The following is a 27,099-nucleotide window of genomic DNA, read 5'->3' on the forward strand; positions in this document are numbered from 1 at the left end:
ACGTAAAGTGGGATACTCGGTGCGTAAAGTGAGTTATTCAGTAAGTAAAGTGAGATACTCGGTACGTAAAGCACTAAAACAGGATAACATTGGACAAAATTAAATTTTTCAGGTTGACTGCTGTGACTCAAACCGTGATACTCAACAAGACAGACAACTTGCCTTGCCATCAGTATTTCTAATAACACAGTTTACCCATAACTAAACCCCCATTCTAAACAGCTGACACAGCAGAAAACCTGACAGTGACTGGGGATAAACGGGGATAAAGCATCCATGTTTGTTGCGTGCTTGAGTGGTGAGTCACTGAGTGATGCAGGCCAGCTTTCAGCGGAGGAAACGGCAGCACGAAAGGGAAGGGGGTTATACACTTCCAGCCAGACTTCATCTCCACACAGATATTACCACATAAAGTCTAAAGCCTTTTTTTTTTTCCCCGGCCTCCCCCTCTGCTGACAGAGACCTGAGGTTCTGCTGAGTGGAGACTTCCTGGGACGACTGTCAGCGGCTAAGCCGGGGTCAGAGATCTTCAGCTGGATAAGTCGTCTGGCATGAGTGGACTTTGTAAAAGGCTCAGCACTGTCATACATATTTCAGAGCGAGAAGTGGGGCGGAGATGGACTGGAGAGTGCAGAAGGAATACAGTCATATTTTCCATTGATATCAAAGCCACATGGCTGTGTTTCATGAAAGAGTTGATGCAGTGCATTGCATTCGGTGGAGTCTAATAGAGGAAATGCACAATAACGTGGACAAATCGGCCGTATGTTATTGATATTCATAATGTTTATTATATATTAAGCCTTTACGACTGTTGACCATAAATGAAGCAGCTCATATCTCCAAGGCATCTTTAGATAAATGAATGTGATACACAGTAATAGACTGACACACAGTATGGGATCCTGATGTCTTTGTGGCAGATGATCAGCAGCTATTCACTGCTGCTTTTCTTTAAGGTTCATCTTCAGCGCATTGCATTTCACACTCTTTTCCTGTTCCGGATTCTTGCGACCGTGCCAGTGTTACGAGATCCAAGTAAATATGCACACACACACACGCAGTGATGAGATTTTCTGCTCTGCAGACCAGAACTGTTCATAACTAGCTAGTGAGAATCAGCAGACCTCGTAAAGAACAACAACATTACCGCGCTCCTCTGGAATGTCAAACTTGGACAACATGGAACCAGAGGACACAGACTCAGCACAGACACCGCAGCTCCTTCACTATCGTACAACTTTATTCTCATTGCTCCGTAACTCTTTTGTCGTCCCGTCATACGCAATAACAGAGCTCTGACCGACCTAAATGTTCAGAGCCCGGAGGCTGATGAAAAGTGCTTTGTTTAATCACCTCCTTTTTATACAGTCAACGATAATTACGGACACGAATGGAGTAATCATCGTTATTCACAAGAGGTTACAAAAACAGGAACATGTGGACGCACACAAGAGCCATTTCATTATTCTAACAGGCTTTGCACAAGATTAATCCCTCACAACTATGAAGTGATCAAAGATGATTGTGTCACAGGTTTAGAGCACCTACAAACAGAATGATTACCAAAATTATAATGTATAAAGTATTTAGTATATTTTACACTAGGTGTGGGATTCACAGGGTACCATGTGATGCAATGCGTTACGATAGAATATGATATATTGCAAGACCATCATATAGCGATAAATCAAGATATCTGACTTGACTGAAAAGTAAACGTATCTCGGTACGTAAAGTGAGATATTTGGTATGTAAAGCGAGATATTCGGTCCGTAAAGCAAGCTATTCAGTACATAAAGCGAGATACACGGTACGTAAAGTCAGATACGAAGTACTTAAAGTGATATACTTGGTCCGCAAAGTGAGATAATCGGTACGTAAGGTACGTAAACGTATCTCGGTGCGTAAAGTGAGATAATCGGTACGTAAAGTGAGATAATCGGTACATGAAGCGAGATATTCAGTACGTACAGCGAGATATTTGGTACGTAAAGCGAAACATTCGGTACGTAAAGCGAGAAATTCAGGACGTAAAGCGAGATATTCAGGACGTAAAGTGAGATACTTGGTCCGTAAAGTAGTCAATAGTCAAAACAAAGTGACTATTTTGTTCTCCATTTGTAGCAGAGAAATTAACATATTTCTTCACCAGAAGAAAAACCCCTTCTCAGAAAACACATTATGTCTCTGGTGTCATAAATGCTTCAAATTATTAATTCAATTTTAAGCACTTTATCCCCTTGAGGGTCACAGTGGGGAGCTGGAGCCAATCCCAGCAAACAGAGGGTGAAAGGCAGGGTACACCCTGCACAGCTCGCCAGTCCTTCAGAAAATAACCTCTCGCATTCACAACTATGGTGAGTTTGCAGTGACCAGTTAACCTAATCCTCAATCTGCATGTCCTTGGACTGTCGGAGGAAGCTGGAGTGCCTGGAGAGAACACACTGACACAAGGGAAGAAACCTGTAAAACTCAGAACACACAGAAACTTCGCCAAAACACCTACACCTACAGTTGATCAAACCGAGATTCGGACCTTCTTGCAATGTTTTTATTGCCGAACAGTATTTCTCTGCCAGAGTAAACCCCTTTCCTCATAAAAAGTATTACGCATGCGGTGTAGTCGTACAGTGCTTATCATTACACAAGGCCACTTCACAGTAGAAAATGTCTTGTTCAAGGCTCAATTTCACTTTGTACGAACAAGAACTGAACAAGAACAACATCATTAAAGCTGATTTACACTTACACAGCAAAATCGTGCCGCGGCCTGTGTTCGTGTTTAAAGCCAATTCTTATGGGGAAATTATTACAACACATGAAGCAAAAAGCACCCGTGTGTACATGCATTCACGCGTCATGTATGTGCAGTAACTGTACACCACCATGTAAATAACTGATACTACTAAGCTCGTGTCCTGTATCATCTTGTGTCATCGTGCACATGCTTCTGCGGCGCTTGACTCATTTTGGGGCACGAGGCCCAGATGTCTGCTTTGGAAACAAAAACCCAAACACACACACACACACACACACAGGATAAAAGATGGCAAAACAAATCAGCGCATCGTCATGTTACACCTTGTAACTGCCTCCAGGATTACCGCTTGCGTTTGATGACAAGGCAACAGTAGGAAATTTGCACGTGTTTTGCGGAAAACATTTCACTTCAGAGGCAGTTGCTGGAACTGGGCCTCTATACACCTATGTACATATTCCATTAACAACCAGAGGTTTGCAGCTAGAATAGTCACATTGACAATGTATAGAGTGTATTTCTGATTCATTTAATGTTATATTCTTTGGGGGAAAAAAAGTGCTTTTCCTTCAAAAATCAGGACATTTCTAAGTGACCACAAACTGTTGAATGGTAGTGTAGAATGAAAATGAGCTTCCCCTGTTTCAAAGACCAGCAACCATTATCCCGCTGTAATAAAGTGAGATACTCAATGTGCAAAGTGAGATACTCAATGCGCAAAGTGGGATACTCGGTACGTAAAGTGAGATACTCGGCCCGTAAAGTGGGATAATCGGTACATGAAGCGAGATATTGGGTACGTAAAGTGAGATGTTGGGTACGTGAAGTGAGATACTCGGTACTTTTAGTGTAAAACTAATTACGTAAAGTGAGTTACTCGGTACGTAAAGTGAAATACTCGGTACGTAAAGTCAGATACTCGGTACGTAAAGTGGGATACTCTGTACTTTAAGTGGAATACTAATTACGTAAAGTGAGATACTCTGTGCGTTTAGTGAGATACTCGGTGCGTAAAGAGAGATACACTAAATTTCATTTCTCAAACCAATACAATTGGAAGTTGAGCTACAACTGCATGTATAAGTGTATCCCCAAATTGTTGAATGGTAGTGTAGAAATAACTGGGCTATAAATGAGTTTCCCCTGTTTCAAAGACCAGAAACCGCCACTGTTCAGAGGATATTAGAGAGAGAGACAGCTTGATCACTGTGAATCATATTAAAGGTGTCATTACCTTCTGGTCCACTATGGAGCACACGAGGTCCTTCACGGCAGACAACGACAGGTCATTGGCCTCCAGGTTCACCGTCTCTCTGGTCAGTCCGATCTGCAGCAGGAAGGACACTCCATGGAACGAGCTGCGGGAGTTGGTGGGGCTGGGGGCGCTGTGACTGCCGTTGGACAGCCGCGTGTAGAGCGGTCCGGGCAGGCTCGGCGGCGGCGACGACGGGTGGTGCGGAGGGAGAGAGTGGACGAAGGCTCGAGGTAAGGACGGGGGAGAGGAGGCAGACATTGGTTTTCTTCCAATAGCAACGTGAAACGCTGAATAGTGAAAGGACTCAGAGAGGGGTCATCCAGAGGAGCACAGCTGGACCTCAGAGGATAAACTCTTGTCACAGTGACTAAGCACTGTTTGTTTTTGTCAAAAGTGACATTGTTTTGAAGAGAATTAGGAGGATCAGCCCACCGGATTTCACACACCGCACACTCATTCAGCGAGGAGAAGGTAGAAGTCTTGGAAGAGTCCGCAGGCGTGTGCCGTAAAGTTGCTGCCGCAAACTTCATAACCTGGACTGGCGTTCCCTCTTCTTACTGAAGTCAGTAATCCACTCTGACCACAGGAAACCTGTCACCACAAACAACACACACACACAGACAAACACAAACACAGACAAACACAGAGGGTTGTTTTTAGCATGAAAAAATTTACTTTTCACCAACGTGAACACAGTAGAGAATTATTCAGCCGATACAATCAAAGCACTTGAGTCAAAAAGACATCATATTATTATTTTAAAGTGTTGCCTACCTTTTTTTCTGCTGCAATATGATATACAATTTCAATTTCAATCATTTTTGCTGGAGTTTGTCTGTCTGTCTGTTAGTGACCAACATAACTCGAAAAGTCACGGACGGATTCGGATTAAATCTTCACGAAATGTCCACAGTGGGACCAGGAACGACTGATTACATTTTTGGGTGTGATCCATACACGCTGCATGCCGGCACGGTGTACAGTATTTTGTAGGCACTGAGCTGCCTTGGCGGAGGTCTGTGCTCTCCGAGTGCTTTTCTAGTTCATATCTGGGTCGGTATTGGTCCAATTCTGGTGAAAATCACTGGATTATTTATTTAGGGGGGTAAAAAGGAAAATTACATTCTTCATATTATCTGTAAAACAAAAACAAGTATACTTCAATAAGCACAGGCGACATGTTGTAATAAAAGAAACACCATTATGTCACCCAAATGTGAGCGATTAAAGTTAAAGAGGTGCAAATAATTTTTCTATGGTTGATACTGATTTTTAGAAATCAGGGCATCCAATAACTGATATATAATGCAGATTGTATTGATTTATTTTTCCTTTATCTGACACAATACACCACTTTAACTTATTTCTTACAGTAACATTGACATGTATGGTCTGTGCAACTAAGAAGCCTTCATATAGAAGCTGTGTACGTATGTAATAATGAGTCAATGCCATTGATATCATATTTATCACATTATGATAAAGTGCTAATGAGCTTAGCTTAACTTCCCAGAGTTAGCTCCAGGCTAACCCCCCTCTGTCCTAGCATGATAGACTGTGTTAGCTACCGCTGAAACATTACGTGCCCGCTCATTAGCTTTAACCGCACAATATCGACCCTTTTAAAACTGTTGGTAAACATTATATATATATATAAAAATAAAATAGGGCTACTATAGCCGTTGTCTCCGTGCGTAAAACAACACAGAGGCGCGTAAAAGTGAGATTATCCTGCGTGTTTACGAGAATTCAAACTCAACAAACATCTGGAGCCAAAGCTTGTGAACATCTGCAGCACCTCCCACTTATGATTGGCTCTCTGGCAGAAGACGAGGCGAGTGCAAAGAAAGGCAGCAAAACAAGTTATACAATACTCACCCTTCTCAGTGGACACTGGAGAAGTTTGAGAACCGTGTGTGTGTGTGTGTGTGTGTGCGTGAACACGTCGACAGAAACGCTTCAGGAAAAAAAAAGAGAGAAACTTTACCTTCACAGTCGGCGAAGGGCGCTTTTCTCTCCATCGTGAGCGCACTGAAGAAACTTTTCAACTCCATCGACTTGCAAAGCAGTTTTAATATTCTGCTCCTTTTCTTTCTTGTGTGTGTGGAGGAAGCGCGTAAAAAGCGCACCGTCGCGTCCTACGAACAACAACAAACGCCAACTTTTCTCTGACACCCAGGCGCGCAGACACTTCCCGAGCGCTCCATGTATATTCTCTCTCTTATCGTTTATTCCAGATTGTAAATTCATGCGCATCTTATTATGCTTCCAGCTGTGACTACTCCCCCCCTCCTCCTCCTCCTCCTCCTCCTCCCGTGCCTGACGAGAGAAAGAGCAGCGACTGTGGGCTGGGGCTTGAAGTCCTTTTATTACCTCCGCGTAACTGACTTTCCATGTGTGGGCAGGAAAACTTGAACTACAGTCCCAGTGAAGCAATGGCGCCTCCGATGGAGCGCAAACCAATGCGCATGTGCGTTTTCTTTTCCGTTATTCTAACTTGGCCAAGCCAAGAAAGAAAAAAAAGAAAAGAAAAGAAAATCGTTATCCCACACGACCTGGTTTGGTTTCCACACTGGAGTCCAGGGGCTCAGGGGCCCTGAGGGGTTTCATATGCTCTGTGTCCCCACTAGAATGATCCAAATGGTCCAAAAAATCCACATTAGACACTGAAGGTGAACCTGGACCTTTCTCAGACTCAGTATCATCTGTAGAATCTCCTCTTAAAACCCACTTTTTTAACCATACAGAGCATTTTTGTTCACAATTTGATCACCAGTAAAATAATAGCATAATAACCTATGATCAACAAGAACTCTGAATTGTTTTCATTTTCTTTTACATTTAATGAAGTATCTTTTTGACAAAATATGAGAAAAATAACTTTCACTAATATTATCCCTAAATGTGCCATTTACACATCACACAGGTAGTTTAGTATAGTATTTAAACAACAAATTAACCCTGTGGGCCGGTTCTGCCCCGTGGGCCGTATGTTTGACACCCCTGATATAGAGTCTTGGTAGTTTTTGGTGATACCAATATCACAGCCTTGACTATCTACATTAGCCTTTGACACTTATTAGCATTATTTGTTTTACCTTTAAGCGTCTTGTTACTTTGGTTTGAAAGGTGCAATATAAATAAAAAGTATTGCTTATTGTCAGAAAATCAAAGCAATACAATGCTTATTGGCTTAAAGGTGCTATACTGTATGCAAATGATTCTATATCTATGTAGGTGCGCTCCTTCGTGCTCCCTCTGCAAGTTTCATTTGCTGAAGACTTTTTGTATCATGTGCTGGTTTTGCAGTGAGCACAAAAACACACAATCTGGGTAGCCTAGAAGTCAAATTTTTCCAATCCCTGGCACCAACTTTGGACTACTTTTGAGTGGCTACCTACAGGCTGCAGTTACCGTTTGTCCAGCCTTTACAAGAAAGAGGATACAGTCATTAGTAGTGCAGCTACACAAATATCTGAAGGGAAACATTAGATTGTGATTTCTCTCTGTGTCTTTGCGCCTGAGCCTGAACAGTGACAGTTCAGTCCAATGAGTTAATCAGAAACAAATGTGATTTGTTTGTATTGTATTTATTGACAAAATTCCCAGAGGGACTCCCCCGTGCAAAAGTGGGACATGTGAAAAGAGTCTGGGTAAATTGTGTCCACTTTAAGGACTCTTGACATTAAAAAGTCTAGGTCATAATGCATGAAAACACAGGAAGAGGGACTTGATTTTGCAAAAACGCTTGTGTTTTCAATGTGTAAGCTTGTGTTTCTTTGCTGACACACAACAGATGACTCGTTTAAAAAACTGCCGTGTTACATTTAATATGCGAGGTGCACTGTACAGACAAGAAACGGCACAATTTACATGCAAAACAAACCCTTTAATACTGTGGAAATGTGGGATCAATTAGCCTTGCCCACGCCATCAGTCCTCCACGGATGTCCTTTACTGCGATACTGTCCAACTCCGATCCGCTCATCTTCTCCAGAACGTGCACGGCCTTCTGAGAGTCATTCCCCAGCTTACAGATCACATAGACTGGAGGGGAACCGCAGAGGGACAAAACGCACGACCGAGCTTTAGATTATGAATTCAGTTAAGACACCACTTAATCGTCCGATTCACACTGAGACGGACGACAAGAGTAGACTGCAGGCAAGAAGTTGAGATAAATGCTTACGATGACGCAGCCTTGAGTGAAAGATAACAGTGGATCAAGGCTGTGGCGAGATAAAACTCACCAGGAAAGAAAAGTAAATCGAAGTTAAAGGTGCCATATGTAAGATTGTGGCCAAAAAACGGTTACTACATTCAAATGTAAAACACCGAGGTCTTTTAGCTTTCGTTTTCTGACGTAACTGGCAACCCGTGGTTGCTCGGCAGCTGAGACTCTACTGACTGCAATGATTGGTAGACGGCGGTAGGTGGCGCCACATGCCAAAACATGATTTCAAAACATAAACATGATTTGCAGTCTGCAAAAAATGTTTTTTAATGCAAATATTTTGGCTGTACTGTTGTTGTTGGTGAGTTCAGTTTGTTATATGAACATTATTCCGGAGTCTCTGTGACATTTTTATTTTTATGGTCAGTTGCTTTAGATTTATTACATAATGCACCTTTAACCTGATCAAGGCACAGCATTGTTGCACATTTGTTAATTAAGCATTAACTAAAACTCACCAAATCTAAATTTAGCTCTTTGACAAAGCAAGCACCACTCAGTTAATCCAGTGGACCACCGAAATAAAGTTGTGACTATTAATTGCTCTAAAGCAGGCCAGCTGCTCCGGTTGACCATTCTATGTTTTGGAAAAAAAAAGATGTCACCTAGCAACGTCATTACAACCTTCTACTAGGTGTCCAGAATAACAGACTACACAGTGGACAGTGAATATGCAAAAATTCCTCTCTGTTGCTTTCAAACAACACGTACAGATGGTGTGTTTTTCGACACGTTACCTGGAGGTCGGCGGTCACCTGCCATCTGCTGTTGTAACCGAGTGATTTGCTCCTGAAATAACTGCATGTCTTCGCCCTTTCTTTCCTCTAAACGTGAGAGCGGGATGTCTGGCACCAACATAAGGACAAGAAACCGAAACTGGACAAACATAGTGAGACTGGTTGTGTCTCCATCACCCAAAGGATACTGAGAGAGGAGGGCAGGTGGCATATGTCCACCTCCACAAGAGGGCGCACGTCCAACAAAAGATGGGGCTCATTATTATCCAGTATAATTTGATAATCCTGGAATTATAATAAAAAACAGCACTTATACAATCAAATTCAAAATGTGGCTTTATTCAAAGTCTTTGATTTATGTCCCACAGTTTGACAGGAAAACCAAAAACGTTGAAATGCTTTGTGGATTCCAATTTTTCTTTTTTTTTTTAGAATAATATGACCGTTTTGACTGCTTTTGCTTAAATCACAGGAAACAAGCGTCGTTTCTATCTGGAGCCCTTTACACAATCTCGATTACAGCCCAATCAATCATGATCCCCCATCTCTGCGCTTAACGACTCAGCGGGTTTGAAAGCGCCAATTCTGCAGAAATATAAACAGATGCAATCCACTGCCACTGCTCTCTGTGCCAAATAGAACATGTTATTCTTTCCCATAGAAAATCTACAGGCACATTTTTGAAGTCATTTCCCATTTGGGGCTGGGTCGGGCACCGAGATGTTAATCAGTTTATGAATGCACATAAAAAACGGAGAAAATTGGGAGTAATCTTACAATAAACTGCACTAAATACGGGGAGTCACGCAGTATACCCGAGTGTTCTAGAGGACGTATTGCGTACCTGCACTGCGATCCTCTGATCCCTGGAGAGGAGGTTGAGTTTGCGGCACTGAAACACACGGAAAACCAGGCAATAAGAACATTTTCCTAGGAAATCCTAGGAAAAGAAAAGAGGTTCATCTCTTGCGACCGACCTTATCCGTGGCAGCAGACCCACAAAACCTCTCGTAGTCGACCAGCGCGGTGACGCTGGGGTTCTCTCCACACACGACGCAGTTTGCCTGCTTGGGCCGCAGCTTGATGGACCTGAACCTCGCGTCCTGGGCGTCAAACATCAGCAGCTGCTGACCAAAGGAAGCTGGAACGATCAAAATCAAGGAAAAAAACTACTTTTTTTTAAAGTATCACTACGTAACTTCATTTTAAACAGGGTTTTTAGTGCAAACTAGAAATTGGATACGCTAAACTTGACTGTAGGTGTGAATGTGAAAGTGGATGGTTAGTTGTCTCTATATCTGAGATTGGCACAGCGCCCCCTTGTGACCCTCATGTGGAGGATAAAGAGGTAGAAGATGGATGATGCACTGAGGTCTTTTGTATGATCGGAAGACAAACGTAATCTCTTTAATACAAACCTCATCTTTAGAAAAATTGTGACGCGTCCTCAAAATACAACAAAATACAAAATCTGAACCTTGATTTTTATATTTTCAGTGTTTTCACTGACTAATCTCATTGTATTTTAAATGTGACGGCTGCAACACACTCAGAAATAATTTGTTTTAGCAATCAGTGGTATGAAAGTTTGTTTATAAATTGGATTTCACATTTAGTTTCTCAACACAAGACTGCAGATACTACACGTCTTTCACCATCTACAGACCATGATATTAGAAAATATTCTAATACGGGAGTCAAGGGAAAAACTGTGTGGAATCCGGGCCCTCAGGAGGTGCTATAAGAGAAACTGCTATGCTATTATGTGATGGATGTTGCTACATGGTACTTTAGAAAGCCATCGCCACTTTACATAGTCCATTGCTGCATCAGGAAATGAAACCCGAAACTGAAATGCACAAAGAGGAAGCCGTATATTAACGGACTTGGCCTCGGCCTGCAGTCTAGATCTGTCTGAACGGAGGCGTTTTTGGCGAATTTGCACCAATGCTACAAAATCTATCTAGTTATTATTATTATTATTATTATTATTATTATTATTATTATTATTATTATTATTAATAAAGTTTGTCCAAGGAAGATACTGTATGTAATGCGGTCGCTCAAATACCGCAAAGAAAAGGATACTTCCTTGTCCAGATGCAATCTTGATGACTTCCAAAGCTTGCAAGCAGCCCATTATCCCTGGAACTAACAGAGAAATGCACGATGTTACAAAGAACCAATCATCACAAAGACTCTGTCTTCTGTGCATAAGTCAGAGAAAAGGACTCACCCACTCCTAATACCCCTCCATCAGAGCAGTTGGTCACCGTCTCCGGAGGTGGCGGCACTGGGTACAGACATCTATAACAGGGGCCTCCGTGATAATTATACACCGTCAGCTACAAACACACGCATGAATCATTTTTACGAGGAAACGATGAGGAAAAACAAGGGCCCTTTCTTACTTACTTACCTGACCCTCCATCCTAAGTGCACTTGCTGACACCAGAGGTTTGTCACTGAGGACGCAGGCGTCGTTCACAAGATAACGAGTGGGCACGTTGTCGGAACAGTCGGCCACAATGTCATACATGAGGTCAGCGGGGTTAAGGCGTCGACACAGAGTTTATCAATCTGACGGATCGTTGCTCTTTTGGTGTTACGATAGGCAACGGTAAGCTTGAATAGGACATGGTCGACGGCAGCAGTGAGGAATATCTGTGACAAAAAGCTCAGCACAGTAGGATACTGTTGAATGAGTTGCAGGGCATTTCCTGGCGATAGCTGCAGGTGGTAGGGAATACACTCCACAGTGGAGTTCAACCTGTACCAGAAAACACATACAATTTTTCTTTTAAATTGCAAAATCATGGATGGAAAAAATGAACAATAAGGAAAGAAAGGATGTGTATCATGACATAAGTGGGACACAGCCTCAAAATACTGTGTCTGTGTGCAAGTCAGTGAAATGACGCCCTCGTGTGGCCATTGCTCTACACTGTGTGTGTGTGCTAACCACAGTAGGCCCACTGTGAGGGAGAGAAGCAGCCCTCTAAAATAGCATGTTTACACAATATTTGCAGACCGAGGAGAAATGCACAACCAAATATAAGCTGTGGTGAGACTGGAGTGCGCCAGCATACATGGCACAGCACAGCAAGCCAACGTGCACATAAATACAGCTGTTTTTGCCACAAGTGAAAAGAAATCAATGTCTCCAACAAGTGATTTCCAACACTTATGTCCTCCAACAGGATACATAATTACTTTTGACTTATATGTGCTGTATATTGTCTGAAACGACATGTGTACAAATACCGGTTAGTACCTTCTAACTGCAGCGGCTGCAGACAGAGCCTTGGCCCAGCCCTGGTTCTCCTCGCCGTGCAGCACCTGTCTGTGCAGGTTACTGAGCTCCACCTCATCATAATCGAGCAGACCCAGGCGCCCTGGAGAGACAGAGAATAACAGACAGAGGTCGGTCTGTGTTGATCCACACTCCCTGGTCATTGCCTCGTCTCATTTTGAATCCATTTACAACTAAACTAAACCGTTGCTGTAATTCTTTCCCCCAGGCTTAATTCTTTCCCCAGTTAGTTCTGCAGTAAAAGAAAACCAGTCATTAAACAAATATAGCCTCTGAATACACTCTTACTATTGACAGTACACCCAAGTTTATTCATTAAACAGCACAACATGGATAGTATATATACATCCATGTTCTATGTGTGAGGAAAGTAAATACATTATTTTGGTAACAAACCTCTTCCTTGCCGCCACATTTATTTTATTTATCATCATCAGACAGTTAATTTTAGAAAAAACTTGGCATCTCACACCTAATATATAAATATAGTTTAAAGCAGGGGTCTCCTGGGGGCCACTGAATGTCTAGTCTGGTCACGAAGGGGCCAGTCTAACTTTTTTTGGGAAAAACCAACTGCTCAGTAGAGATAGGTCATTTGAGCTTCAAATTACATCATGATATTCCATTATGAAAATCCAATAATGATATTTGTGACAATAGTATGCATGATTTCAAAATAAAGGGCAATTACAGAAGGTCTAATACGTTGTTTAATTTGGCACAAGGTCATGATTTACTTACCAATGCCTGCTGCAGCAAGGTACTGTGCCAGGGGGCAGCCTAGACCTCCACAGCCAACAACCAGCACTGATGTCTTGGATAAGTTGAGTTGACCTGTGCAGAGTGAAGACATTACTCCGTTGTGTTCAGTCGAGCCGTGAAGCAAGCGTTACCAAAATGTTTACACCGTCTGTGCTCAGCAGACATACCTTGAACACCCAGCTCGGGTAGAAGGAGTTGTCTGCTGTAGCGCATGATGTCGTCATTGCTGAGGGCCGGCGTGGCTTTCAGTCGGGTCAGAGGCGTCACTTTGTTATGAAGCTCCGGAGCTGAGGTATGACTCTGCTGTGATCAAACCATGGATAGTTATTATTGAATAAAAAACACTAGTTTGCAGATTTGAGCCTTTAGTATGGCATATTAATGATACATTTCCTTTGACCTTAAATAATAAAGCGGTAGAGGATGGATGGATGGATATTATTATTATATAATAATAATAGTATGATATAGAATTGTATATTCATTTAGTATAATAAAGACTCATTAAAATAGCTATCGTTCAGGTTACAGTGTAAAAAAACCCGGAGGCAAACCGATTTGTAAATTTGACCTATAGAAATGAGTTTGATTTAATATAATTACACTGACTTCCTTCATTTTGTGTGACTGCACAGTTTTAGAGAAATTGCAAGTACAAGTCCCGCATTTGCACTTTGACTTTGAGATGCAATGAAAAGGTCAGGGACGTCTATGATTACCAGCATGCTGTAAATTAAGATATTTCTAATGTACAGTTTGAGAAATTTCAAATTAACTGTCCAGCATTCGCACATCTCAAAGTTGAGAAATTCTTTTTCAATTAAAAAGTGCCATTGAGGGACTTTTAATTTGAAATATCTCTAAAAATGTACAGTAAAAATGTCTGATTTCCGGTACACTAGTAGATATCAAAGTGATTTATCAGCCTTGTTTATAACATTTAGAGAACTCTCTTTATACAGTGTCCAGTTATATATGGTATATGGATATCATATGGTAGCTTTTTAACGGTAAATACCTTTGTTTTTAGTAACAGTCAAATGCAAAGAAATACCGACGTGTAACACTAATGCCGTTTTGAAAATAACACATTTAGGTGCAGGCGGTTTATATACATGTAAACTGCTGTTTAAATAAACGTTAACTTGACATGAAGTAAAACTTCCAGACCTTTTCCAGTTGAGCCAATGTATTCTTCAGTGCAGCTATCTCATTCTCTTGCTCTTTGAGTTTCGCTTTCAGACAACAAACCTCCTGAGACATGTTTGTCAGAGAGCACAAACGCAAAACAACCGCAATAAATAAAACAAAAAATGACGTGTAAGTGTCAAAAAAGAGGCACTTTCTTCGGAAACGGATGTTTACAAGCGTTGCAGCGTGAGCATGGATGTATAATATGAACTGGATAGAGCACCGCCCCCTCGCAGCCCACTTCCGGGTTGACCGCGTGAAACGTAACCACGTGGTAGATGACGTAGAAGCGCTGGTACTGCACGTATTTATTGTGTGTGTTTTTCTCTTGTATTGTTTCTTATATTTACTTTATTTATGAATGGATAAAGTAAGAAATAAAATCAAGATCTGTATTTGGGGAGAACATATAGAACGATGTAGGAATAACATTACAGAATAATAAATATTAAATTAGATACATGTTTATTTATATGGTTTACTCACTTAGCCATTGATCATGCAGACAAAATTAAACTCAGACTCTTAACAAGTGTAACAGGTACTTGTAGCAACAATGAGGAAAATTAGGATTAGATTAGATTAGATTAAATCCAGGTAAAATTGTATGTGATCAGCAGTAAAAGCATGTGATGGGTTCATTGAGATTAAATGAACGTCATGTGATGTGACCCTCAAATGTTGGTGAGTTAAACACACACACACACAGAGAGAGAGAGAGAGAGAGAGAGAGAGAGAGAGAGAGAGAGAGAGAGAGAGAGAGAGAGAGAGAGAGAGAGAGAGAGAGAGAGAGAGAGAGGGATGCTGCTTTTACAGCCTAATACTAGATCTTAATCCTCAAAAAAAGCCTGTTAAAGTTGTGTGGACAAGTCAAAATGTCCTTACAAAGATAGGTTTTCACAACATGAGAAATATAACATAACCTGAACTCTTACCCTAACACTAACCTAAACCCAATTTTAACCTTAACCCTAAAAATCAGGTCTTAACCCTAAAAAAAACAACACATCCATTAATTTCCTGGAGTTTTACTCTAACCTTATGTACTAACTACTTGTAATCTCTTGTGTTGTAATCTTGTAATAAGGAAGACGAGCCCTGTCTAAACAGATGTAGGTCCCCGCAACATGAGAAATACCCACATACACACACACACACACACACAGCTCTGTATTGACTACATTCATTTGCTTGCACAAAGCATTACAGTATTTAACCATTTGCTTGGTGACTGTTGGTCAAGGACAGTGTTTATGCCAGAAAAGGTCCTGAGGAGGTAACGCACACACACACACACACACACACACACACACACACACACACACACATATGCAGTGACGCGTTGCTGAGACCTGCCTCCTGCATTCACATGGTCAGAATCAGATGCTCTGTGAGACGACAGACTCTCACACAGGAATGTGGAGAGCAGCCATGGCTGAGCGGAGCTGCTCCTTCTCGTCCTCCTCCTCCTCCTTCTCTTCAGTGCGCTTGCTTTCCACCTTGGCCGCCTGCGTGACACTCATCCACTTCTCCGATGCCATTCCCTGGACTCAAGAAAAGGTAAACATGAATGAAGAGAAAGAGAGCGAGTGTGTGTGTGTGTGTTTGTGTGGGACCATTTTTGAACTTGTTATGTTTGTGAATCTCGGCGTGGCTGACCTCTCTGCCTGAGTCAGGGCTCACATGATGCATTGCTTAAGTCACACTCATTTTGAAATACCACTAGGAATGCACACATATCCACTTTTTTTTAAATAGAAATATAGCTTGTTAAATTCAACTTTGCTATGATCTCTGCATGTTTCCTCTTAAAACATCACACTGCAGTATTTTCGGTCTCCATATTCAGCTCCTATATAGTATATAGGAGTATATTATGAATGTCATATAGCGCTGAACATCAATCAATCCTCTGCACACAGTTTCTTGGCGCTTGTTGTTGTATAAATCTCCTGGGATGCACCTGGGTATGCCTGGCCACTAATGTCCCCTCATTTATGTTCATCTTACCACTCGTCTCTTTCCCCCCGTTGCTATGGCAGCACAGCCATCATCATTGATCCTCCAATTGCAGAGCTTGATATTTATAGACCTTAAGTGGACCCCCCCCCATAACCCTCTCTGAGCTCAGTGAGCCCCAGCTCTTTAAGGGACCGTGTTGTGACCACATAATGATACCGTATGGGCCATGCTGTAATTACAGGTCCAAATCATGAGTCGACCAATAGCGGTATGTTGACTCATATTTCTGAAAGGGGATTTGTTTGTTTGAAATGAACAGACATCTTATACAGTGCAGCCAATGATTTCCCGGAATGATAAAGTTCCTTCTGAGAACTCCAGAGTAGCTCGTGATCACTATTTTATGAAGCAAAATGCTAAATATAGCACAGTAACTTCAGTATCTTGTAGATTTGGACTTAAATAAATGTTTTTTGAATGAGATCTGGGCTTAATGGAAAAAAGAGATGAACTGATTAATTGAGAAACCTGGACTAACAATGAAAATAGCTGCTAATTCCCTCCCTTTGATTCTTATTTTGACCACGAGAGAGACGCACACATGCATTGACTGTGCAGTCCTTATTCCCCCATTTTCCATTCCGGTTGTTACCACGACAACAATGGCTCTAAGCAGCTGAACTTTGAGACCAAATAGATAAAAACGAGCCATGGTATAGAGATGGATCAATATGTTGTTTAACCTGTGACTGCAGTTGTGAACACACTGGACTGGACACACACACAGTTCCTCCAGCTATGAATCCAAATCCATCAAAAAGCATTGGTCAACGTTAAGGTGACGATCTCTCTAAAGTATAATTGTCTCTTGTGTCTCTCACTGAAGAGGTGGCTTCGGTAAAACACTGCATTGACTGATTGAAACCAGTGCCATTTCTGTTTCTTCTGATCCTCCCTGTGTGTTTCAGCTCCAGCACCGAGCCATCACGCTAACGCAAGATGAAATCCGCACGGCACTGTCTCACACTGATCTGAACACGATGTGGCAGAGTTATCTGAGGCCGCTGCTGATCACCAGGTACCCGGGCTCTGAGGGCAGCCTCCTCGTGCAGCAGGTGATAAGAAGTGGCAAGAAAAATGTTAAAAAGCACGATTATTTTCACTTAGTTTATAATAACTCAGTTTAGTTGCAGCATCACGGCAAATCAAGACAAAGATAAGCAGTCGCTATCACCTGATTTTGGGCTGTTTTGCGGTGATTCCTGACAAACGAGAGTGTAAAATGCTTAACTAATGTTTTGGTACACTCTTAGAAATAAGGGTTCCAAAAGGGTCCTTCTACAAGGGCTGAGGTTCTACCTGGAACCATCTGAAAAACCCTTTCCGGAAAAAGGATTTTCAAGGGTTCTTGGTAACCCTAATGGTTCCAGTAGGAACCATTTTTATCCAGATAACCCTTTAAAACCCATTTCCTGAATAAAGGGTTTTAAAAGGGTTCCAGGTGGGGAAAAAAAAGGTTCTACCTGAAGCCAAAAAGAGTTCTCCTGTGAGGACAAGCTGAAGAACCTTAAATGGTTCTACTTAGCACTTTTATTTCTAAGAGTGTATGTTCTACATTCAAAAATTTTTCTGTTTACAGTTTGGGACGAGATGGACCTTTGAGCGTCTCCACTATCCAGACGTACCTTATATTGACGCAGACACAATCTATTCTTTGGTCTGCGTCTATTCAATCTATCCCACTAAAGGAAAACATACTTCCTACGTGCACTGCACTAGTATATTCAATTAAGGACAACCAAAGTGAATTAAGTTGATTCTTTTCTTGATTTGCTCGCGTGCAACAACAGATTTGTGTGTCTGTGTTTATGTCTGTGTCAATCTTTCCCCTCAGCAAATCAAAACCACCCTCGGTTCCCTCGGAGCAGGCTGGGAAGTCACCGAGGACAAGTTCATGTCACAAACGCCCTACGGCAATCAGCCCTTCACCAACATAATTGCCACCCTCAACCCGTCGGCCAAACGCCGCCTGGTTCTGGCCTGTCACCACGACAGCAAATATTACCCGTCGCAGTGGCACGGGGTGGAGTTCCTCGGCGCCACAGACTCCGCCGTCCCTTGTGCCATGATGTTGGAGTTGGCGCGAGCTCTGGATGAAGAACTGAAGGATCAGAAGGTAGCACTGACATGATATACTAGTGTGGCCTTATGATATGATGCAATACAAGTCTTAGTTAAAGGTAGACTTTGTGTGGTTGTGAATCATAGCTGAGGCGTACAACAGCATAGGCTGTAAGCTCTGGAATAGCAAAACCAAACATGTGGTAGACTGGACCAGATCCTAGAAAACTTCACTGTAGGAAAAAGTAATCATTTCAAGCTGAGGGGAAATAAGATGGTACCTATAGAGCATATTTCTCTGACTGGTTATTCTACATTTAACTCCGTCAGGGAAGGAGCTTTCTTGGGGATGTAGGTTATGGCCCAATGAAGATTTTATTAGATTTTGGTGGTCATAAACTGAGCAGCCTTGGTGGAGGTTTGCACAGTCTGAGGCCTTTGTTTTGATCAAAATGACTCATGAAAACACAGGCCATTTTTGTGTTTTTCATAATCTGTGGCGCTCTGATCCTTCCAGCTGTAAAACTTAGCTTTTTCCTGACTACCTGGGCTTCTAGTTTTAAGAAGAATAACACACAGAGAAGATAGATTCACATCAGGAGGATCTGTTTAGTAATGAAAAAGCCCTATAACCAAGACAAATGGGCAAAATAGTCCAAAGGGTTTCATTCTGATACCGATTCCCATCCTTAGTCTGTTTAATCTACACATAATAATTGTTACGTCTTCCCTATTTTTTTTTTTTTATTTAAATAAAATTGCCATCAACGGTGTTTACCTGTGCATGGTTTAAAACACTTATTAATATTCACGGAGCTCCTCTGAATTGTCACTCTGTGTGACAGCTTGGAGCCCTATATCTATGGGGAAGACGATGACTCAGCTGTCTGTCACAGTGGGGAGAAAGATGATATCTGACTCCAGATTTTCATTTTTTCCACTTGTGTATGGCATAGATTTGGTTGCGTTGCCATTTAAAAGTGATAGTTATGACAATGATAATATAATTATTATAAAACGGAGTATTTGTATGTAACTTTTAGTGTTAAAAAAAGGTCTGAAGGGACCATTGGCCCCCCCGGAAATCTAATCAAATGATCAAATCCGGCCTTCGTTAAAAAAGTTTGGACATCCATATGTCAGCTGATGTGGAGGATAAAGTAGTACACAATGAATGGATGAAAACACAATTTGGTCGTTGTATTTCACTGTTTCTGCCACTGGAGGGCAGCAAAACCCTTGGATTGAAAGTGACACAGTAACGGTTCATCACTACCTCACTCACTTACTCATCTTCTAACTATCCAGAGCTCCAACGGCAACCTGACCCTGCAGTTGATCTTCTTCGATGGCGAGGAGGCTTTTTTCCATTGGAGCCCCATAGACTCCTTGTACGGCTCTCGCCACCTGGCCCATAAGATGGAACACACCCCTCACCCAGCTGGGGCCACTGACACCAACCAACTACACGGCATAGTATGAATCACTTCTACTCATACTTAAAGGTGCATTATGTAATAAATCTAAAGCAACTGGCCATAAAATCTAATATGTCACAGAGACTCAGGAATAATGTTCATATAACTCACCAACAACAACAGTACAGCCAAAATATTTGCATTTAAAAAATTATTTTGCACACTGCAAATCATGTTTATGTTTTGAAATCATGGTTTGGCATGTGGCGCCACCTACCGCCGTCTACCAATCATTGCAGTCAGTAGAGTCTCAGCTGCCCAGCAACCACGGGTTGCCAGTTACGTCAGAAAATGAAACCTAAAAGACCTCGGTGTTTTGAATTCGAATGTAGTAACCGTTTTTGGCCACATTCTTACATATGGTGCCTTTAAACTCACTTAGGAGCGTTTATTGTCATGATATCACGCATCGTTTATTCTATGATAACAACATTAATTGGTATATTATTTCCCTATCCCGGCTAGACTGAGATTACTGAGCTTATCAACACATGGAGACATTCCCGTGTGGACAGGCTCAGATAAAGCAAACAGTATCTAGTGTCGGTTTGTCATCACGAATGTGAGACAGCTCGGCAGCATCATTCACACCCTTCTTCCCCTCTTCTTCTTCTTCTTCTTCTTCAGGATCTGTTTGTGTTGTTGGATCTGCTTGGAGCTGCTGACCCACGCTTTGGCACTCATTTCCCCAACACAAAAGTCTGGCTCTCCAGACTGCAGAACATTGGTACGACGATCTAACATTTTTAAATACTGAAGTTATCCTTGATTTAAAAGGCAAACAAAAAGACATGGGCCCGTTACCATGAATAGAAATGTGGATTTCTTTGGATTTTAAGAATGTTGGAAAACGTCTTGGCTAAACGTCTTTGTTCTTCTTCCAATGCAATCTTCAGAAATACGTCTTCACTTGATGAACCAGCTGGAGAATCATCCGGAAAGAGTGGAGTATTTCTGGCCTGAACATTCACTTGGACGCGTGGAAGACGATCACGTACCATTTCTAAAAAAAGGTAGGACGCACGCGACGGCGACGAAACGACGACGTGTTAAAACGCGTCGAGTCTGTTGGCTGATTCCCTTTCTGTTGCGTCTCTGTCAGGCGTACGCGTCGTCCACCTCATCCCCTCGCCCTTCCCGTCGGTGTGGCACACGTTTGACGACAACGAGCAGAACCTGGATCGCTCCACCATCCGGAACCTCAACAAGATCATACAGGTCTTCGTTCTGGAGTACCTCAACACCAGACCAGCCGTCGCTCCAGAACCCTCGGACCCACCGCTCCCTTCAAACCCATAGAGGGTTCTGTAAACTCCCAGCATGCAACTCTATTTCTGTTATAAATCTCACTGTAATAATATTAGTAATATTTTAAAGACTGGCATTTACTGCTCAACTGCAAAGTGGATGTTTCATTTTGATTAAAAAAGATCTTTATGTTAAGATTTGTCCTGATCAATGGCTGATCTCTGCGGACGGATCTTCACCGCTTGTATCAGAGATGAGGGGAATAGGAAAGCTAGGAAAAAGGGATGAAATCATGACCACGAGTTGTCCAAACGCTACACTGTGCTTTGTTTTCACAATTCCCCTCAAGCCTTCAGACACGTGCTCTGTACCAGTTGCAACAGGAAAGATCTGAAAACTGTGTTTTACCCACAGTAAATCTGTTCAATGTATAAAAAGTAAACCTGTCAGTGGCAGGAAGTGGCGTGTGTTTATATTATCACAACACATATTTAGCGCTTCATATCCTGTCATCTAAGATAGCCATGTGGATAACTTCCTGTGCTGATGTTTCACATGCCTGCCTTTGTTTATACGTCTGCAGTAGCCTCGATCTTAAACGTAGAGCCCTGGAATAATACACAAGGCCGAGGTTGGACTTCCTGTATTTTTGGGAGCAGAATAAATACAAAGCAGAAAATAAAGAAAGGTGACCTTTTTGGATGAGGAAGTGTGGACCCTTTTTTTTCTGCGATTAACCTCATAGGAAAGCAAAAATAGCTCGTGCCATTAGCTCTCAACCCCCGTCTCTTGTTGCTCTCAGCCTTGAAGCTCGGGCCCTCTCCTCCCAAGCAGACCAAACAATCCCTCCATCCCTCCGCCTCACCTCGACAACAATCCCATGATTCATTTAATCCTATCAGGGAGGACCTCCCCTGAATTCCACACCACCCAAATCCTGTTCAATCCAGCCCCACTCCCATGAGAAGTGAACGTGACTCCGAGTCCAACATATTCTCATAGTGTCGATGGAGGCTAAATGTTTTACTTCTTCAAAGCCCCATTAGTCAACTCAAGACAGGTATTTTTCCACTGAGCTGAACCACATCATAAGTAACAGTTTCCCCTGATCCCTTTATTTAATACAACATAGTTGTCTCCTCGTCTCTGCCAAGTATAAGTGCTGCGTTACCAAGCTCATGTCAACCTGTCAGTTATCATTAAAGAAAACGGCTCGGGCTCAGACGTTAAGTCTCGTTTAAGTTGTTTTGTCGAGATAATTAAATTGCTTTAATTCGGCAAAGCGGCGTGTTGGAACAGAGCAGGGAGAGAAAAAAATATTCATAATTTCTTTTCCTTTTGTTTTGCCCTGAAAGCAAAGCGATGCATCACCCAAGAAGTTTAATAACAGCTGAGCTTTAATCTGCAGCTGATTACAGTGCGGCGTGTATACAGTGCAACAGCCTCCAGCTGAGTCATGGGAAGGGCTGGGACTCTCCAGTGAAAGGTATGTGTCAGAATGTTGAAAACAACATGATAGTGAAACTAATATAGCCCCATAGTCAAGTCGATTTTTTATTTATTTTCCTTTGCTTGTTTTACGTTTTAATTGTTCTCACTTGCCTTATTATCAGAGGTTACCATGGCTTTCCTAGTATTTAAATGACACCAGTGACGTGGGTTAGGGTTAGGGTTACAAAATGCACATACGTTAGTTTGTTATTTGTATTTCTAGCAACTTCTGCCTTTACTCCACTGCATTTCATTAATAAATGGTGTACTTTTACTCCACTACATTTCCCCTATAACTATCTTTGTTACGTCTTGCTCAAGCACATGTATAGACTAGCAGGGCCAGGAATTGAACCCACAACCAGTCGAAAGACAACTCACCTTACCACTGAGCTACCATGGCTCAGTCCTAACTCCTCACTTTTTTATAATTCTTTTACTTCTACGACTTAAGCATGTTTTGTATCAGAAAAATATTTTTGATACTTAAAGGTGCCATATGTAAGAATGTGGCCAAAAACGGTTACTACATTCAAATTCAAAATACCGAGGTCTTTTAGGTTTCGTTTTCTGACGTAACTGGCAACCCGTGGTTGCTCGGCGGCTGAGACTCTACCGACTGCAATGATTGGTAGACGCCGGTAGGTGGCGCCACATACCTGCAAAGTCTGCAAAATATTTTTTTTAAATGTAAATATTTTGGCTGTACTGTTGTTGTTGGTGAGTTCAGTTTGTTATATGAACATTATTCCTCAGTCTCTGTGACATATTAAGAGGATTTTATGGCCAGTTGCTTGATTTATTACATAATGCACCTTTAAATACAGTAAATGTCATATACCTTAAGACTTTTACTTCAGTAACATTATAAAAAGTGACTTTGAAAAAGTCATTTTCTGGTAACATACTTGTACTTTATACAAGACTGAATAATTATCGCATGACATAACAATATTTTTTTTATTTTAACTAAGGAAATTATATTTCAGCCAGGTAGTTGTGGCTTGGCCAGCCATATTCTAGTTTCTAGTTTCATGATTAAACTGCTAGATTAGATACAATCAGCAAGTCATGAGTCCCTGAAGAATGTGACTCTCAGCCAACTACATGACGTGCATGGACGCAAATCACCTGCAGAGGGCAGTGTTCAGTCAAAGTTGATATTGAGCGATTAAGACTGCAAATATATATTTTTATTAACATTACACTTGTGACTGATTTCATGCAAGTGTAAAATAGCATCAATGTGATTCAGGAACTTTAATTGTTACCATTTACAGGCTGCAAAAGTGTGAACTGATATTTAAATGTCTGTTAAAATGGAAATGATTAAAATCGTGCTGACAAGCTGAGTGTATATTAATCCATGTGTATCCATATTTTTTCAGGAGTGACTAAACACTGTTGTGTTGAGTTTGCACGCCTCCAGTTTCAAACGAGGGCGGCGAACACACAGAAACTACCTACTATCTTACGCTGCCTTCAAGTGCTCCACGTAAATCCCGGGTTTTATACGAAATAGTTACACACTGAATGGTATTTGTGCGGGTGGTTTGTTCAAAAAAACAAAAACTTGATCTTAAACATTGAATTTTTAGTTTAATATTAATAACAATGAAAACAGCAGACCAAAAAGCAGCTTATTTCAGTATTTGCTAGCTCAGTACATTTTTCCGAGTGTTACCAGCAGCACGTGAAGGCAGCACGGGTCTCGGACCGGGAGCTGCGTCTGTGGGGGATTTCACTTCATATCCACCTCCACTCCAGTCATGCGTGGACACAGTCGTGGAGTGAGTGGACACGAACAAGCGAACGGCACCGAGCAGTTACGAAGAATGTGACAGCACTTTCCTCGTTTCTTTTTTTGTTTTTCATTCCTTACGTGAAAGTTTAGCACAGGTTTTTTTTGGTCTTTATTTCTTCTTTTGTCTCTCAACTATCGCGTTGAAGAAGAAACCATGGAGCCGATAACGAAGTGGACGCCGACCCAAGTCGTGGAGTGGATGAGAGGTAAACTGTTTGGTGTTCAGTGGAAGTTTATTATATTTGACATAAACAGTAGCAGCACAGTTGTTCATCGTACACGCTTGCGCTGTTGCTTTTTTCTCCAGCTAGTTTCGTAGAAACTGCTCCTGTGTGTCAACACACATACCTCCGCCACAACAATAGGACTCTGCATCTGTTCCTACCCTCACTTTACTAAGTTAATTACTCTCAGCTGTGTTGTCTTTTCTTTAATATTACTATCACTTGAAGGGGAACTGTTTGATTCTGTCTCAAATACACTGCTTTCTGTGTCACTCGTTTATTTAAAAAACTATCTTTATTCGTGTTTGAACTAGTGAGGAATGACAGTCATTAAACTTTGTGCACACGCTGATTTTACCTCTTTAAATGACGCAATGTTGATATGTAATTAAGGTAAAGACTACATTTTGAATCACATATTCAGATTATGGTGTTTCACACGAGTTGCTAGCAGAAAATTTCATATTATTTAATTTAATTCCATAATATCCTCATTCTTGTTTACATGTTTATTATATGACATACGTAATGATTTTTTTTGTCATGTTAGCAACATTAGCTTATCTGTTTCCCCTGTAGCCTAATTTTTCCACAATATTTACTAGCAGATACAATTAAAGTAGAGTATTATCACAGTCATTTATTGAATTGCATTTATATTATATTATATTATATTTTGTATGGTTCTTTGCATTTAAAATGTTGTTTAACCCAGCAAACTCCACATGTACAAAGTTATTATTGTTATTCTGAGTTTTATTTATGTAGGTAATGTTTATTTTAATTGGGTTACTATCCAATTAAAAATACTAAGTCGTATAATTCGAGTAATATGCTCCACTTTACAGTCAGACCTCTGTTTTGGTGCTTTTCAGGCATTGACACCCCATAACAACCCACGCCTGACATGTATGCTCACTATGTTAATGGCACCATTACTCTTTGAACCCAAGTTCAGTCACAGCATAGGTATGTCTAGTGAGGTAGTGAGGGACACCAAATGGTATTTGAGGTATGGAGTTAGTCGCAGAGCTATCATTCCCCAGCATAAGCCAGTGAAGTGTGTCTGTATTCAACTACAGAAGCTGTTTATGTGTGACTAAGCGGCTTCTTTGCTCTACTGTCACAAGCATGTATGAATGCTCCCAAAAATAAATCATAGGTGATTTCCTTTACAATCTCATAATATGTATGTCATGGCAAGCACCTCTGTTGGTATTTGGAGCTGTGACAGGGTTGGAGTTGCTGTTCTTGCTGATTGAGGCATGTCCTCCGGTGCGCGGCTATAGTTTCGGAGCCGAAGGGGATTGTGGAGGGGTTAGCGTCAGTGTGTGCAGGGACGGCAGCTCAGCCGAGGCTTGTTTGGATGGAGGATCAGTTGTCCACACAGGTCCCAATGCCATCCGTGTCATGAAAAACTGACTCGGCAGATTTCTTTGCAGCTTTTAACCACTGGATTTGCGGACCCCTTCAGACCGACATAATAGGAGTGAACTCGCTGAAATGACAGTAGAACATTCATGGGATTTAGGGATGAGCTGTATTGTTGCCTATACTGGTCAAAATCACTGGATCGAAAAAACTATTTCTGTGATATTCAGAGTTTTTGGATCGGATCGGATTTTACATTTTTCTAAGAACAGATTGTAAAAATCACATCGTAGGCTGTTAATTTCTTCTATAGGGAGAGATTATGTTACATAAGAGGCCAATTATTGTTAGATGATACATCTGCTGGATATGTTAACGGCTTAGTAGTTTAAGAGATGTAAAACGACTATTGACTGATGTTGGTAAGGACTCAAGGTTGTAATATCTGTAATGTCGGACACGAAAAGTGGTTTTGAGCCATCACTAATGGGATGGTTTCATATATTCTCCTCATATAAACCTGGCTCATGAAATTTTGGAACACAAGGTTAGCTTGCAGTGAAACATCCATTACTTTCATCAGTGGATATTCAGCAAATTGGACGATGCATCATTACATGATCACCCAGGAAAGCTCAATCGTCATTTTCTTCACTTGGAGACACCGTCTATGGGTGTGCACAACTATTACTATTCAAATATTTGACCGACAGACACAGCAACAAAACAGACAAAGCATTCAAATGAATTTCAAAGTGCTGTAGTGCTTTATGACATCATAAACAAAACGAGTTTACACATAGCACTGATCGGTCCAGTGCCAGGCTAATGTCTTAAGGTGAAAATTCAGCTTAAGGGATTTATGCCATAAATGTATGTTGAATGTCCTTGTGATCAGAAAAGTGGTTAAGAGAGGACCAAAAGTTGCTAACTCTGTCCATGGAAGGAAAAAAGACCTTGTTATGTCCTTGGTGAACACTGACTGTACAGCAAAACATGGCGTATAAGCCACAAACATCGTGTGATTGAAGATTAACTTGTGTAATCCTTCCTCCTTACCCAAGATGAGAAGATCAAAAACCCTTGTTGGGAGTAGGGTCATGGCCTTATGTTGACCTATTCACACCAATGGTAAACATGGGTGTTT

General features: G+C 41.4%; 4 protein-coding genes across 6 annotated transcripts in view; 2 read left to right on the plus strand and 2 right to left on the minus strand.

Annotated features, from left to right (window-relative positions):
* prkd3 (protein kinase D3) overlaps positions 1 to 4,452 on the minus strand; it is a gene marked incomplete at its 3' end in the record, with an annotated part of 37,020 nt that extends 32,568 nt beyond the window's left edge. For all 3 annotated transcript variants that reach the window (XM_083908241.1, XM_083908240.1, XM_083908239.1), the window contains exon 1: positions 3,996 to 4,452. In XM_083908241.1, coding sequence (XP_083764367.1) covers positions 3,996 to 4,274 — 279 coding nt within the window. In that variant the 5' untranslated portion in view covers positions 4,275 to 4,452. The remainder of the gene's footprint in view (positions 1 to 3,995) is intronic.
* A 3,265-nt stretch (positions 4,453 to 7,717) lies between these two features.
* Positions 7,718 to 14,405, minus strand: mocs3 (molybdenum cofactor synthesis 3). The gene is made up of 13 exons (XM_083907832.1): positions 14,233 to 14,405; positions 13,230 to 13,365; positions 13,042 to 13,134; positions 12,262 to 12,382; positions 11,683 to 11,757; positions 11,407 to 11,524; positions 11,224 to 11,332; positions 11,076 to 11,138; positions 9,965 to 10,128; positions 9,832 to 9,879; positions 9,176 to 9,272; positions 8,988 to 9,095; positions 7,718 to 8,063 (listed from the first exon to the last, which is right to left on the minus strand). The coding sequence occupies exons 1-13, from the start codon at positions 14,323 to 14,325 to the stop codon at positions 7,906 to 7,908; spliced, it is 1,383 nt and encodes a 460-aa protein (XP_083763958.1). The 5' UTR covers positions 14,326 to 14,405; the 3' UTR covers positions 7,718 to 7,905.
* A 1,278-nt stretch (positions 14,406 to 15,683) lies between these two features.
* qpct (glutaminyl-peptide cyclotransferase) lies at positions 15,684 to 21,398 on the plus strand. Its single transcript, XM_083907942.1, has 7 exons — positions 15,684 to 15,813; positions 17,184 to 17,330; positions 18,110 to 18,391; positions 19,645 to 19,812; positions 20,442 to 20,541; positions 20,711 to 20,827; positions 20,917 to 21,398. Exons 1-7 carry the CDS (start codon positions 15,685 to 15,687, stop codon positions 21,111 to 21,113), a joined length of 1,140 nt encoding a protein of 379 aa, XP_083764068.1. The 5' UTR covers position 15,684; the 3' UTR covers positions 21,114 to 21,398.
* A 2,936-nt stretch (positions 21,399 to 24,334) lies between these two features.
* cnksr3 (cnksr family member 3) overlaps positions 24,335 to 27,099 on the plus strand; it is a 45,983-nt gene continuing 43,218 nt past the window's right edge. The window contains exon 1 of the mRNA XM_083907870.1: positions 24,335 to 24,563. Within this exon, the coding sequence (XP_083763996.1) occupies positions 24,512 to 24,563 (52 nt within the window). The 5' untranslated portion in view covers positions 24,335 to 24,511. The remainder of the gene's footprint in view (positions 24,564 to 27,099) is intronic.

Source organism: Microchirus variegatus (genome assembly GCF_963457635.1).
Source record: "Microchirus variegatus genome assembly, chromosome: 21".
In the NCBI taxonomy this organism is placed as follows: domain Eukaryota; kingdom Metazoa; phylum Chordata; class Actinopteri; order Pleuronectiformes; family Soleidae; genus Microchirus; species Microchirus variegatus.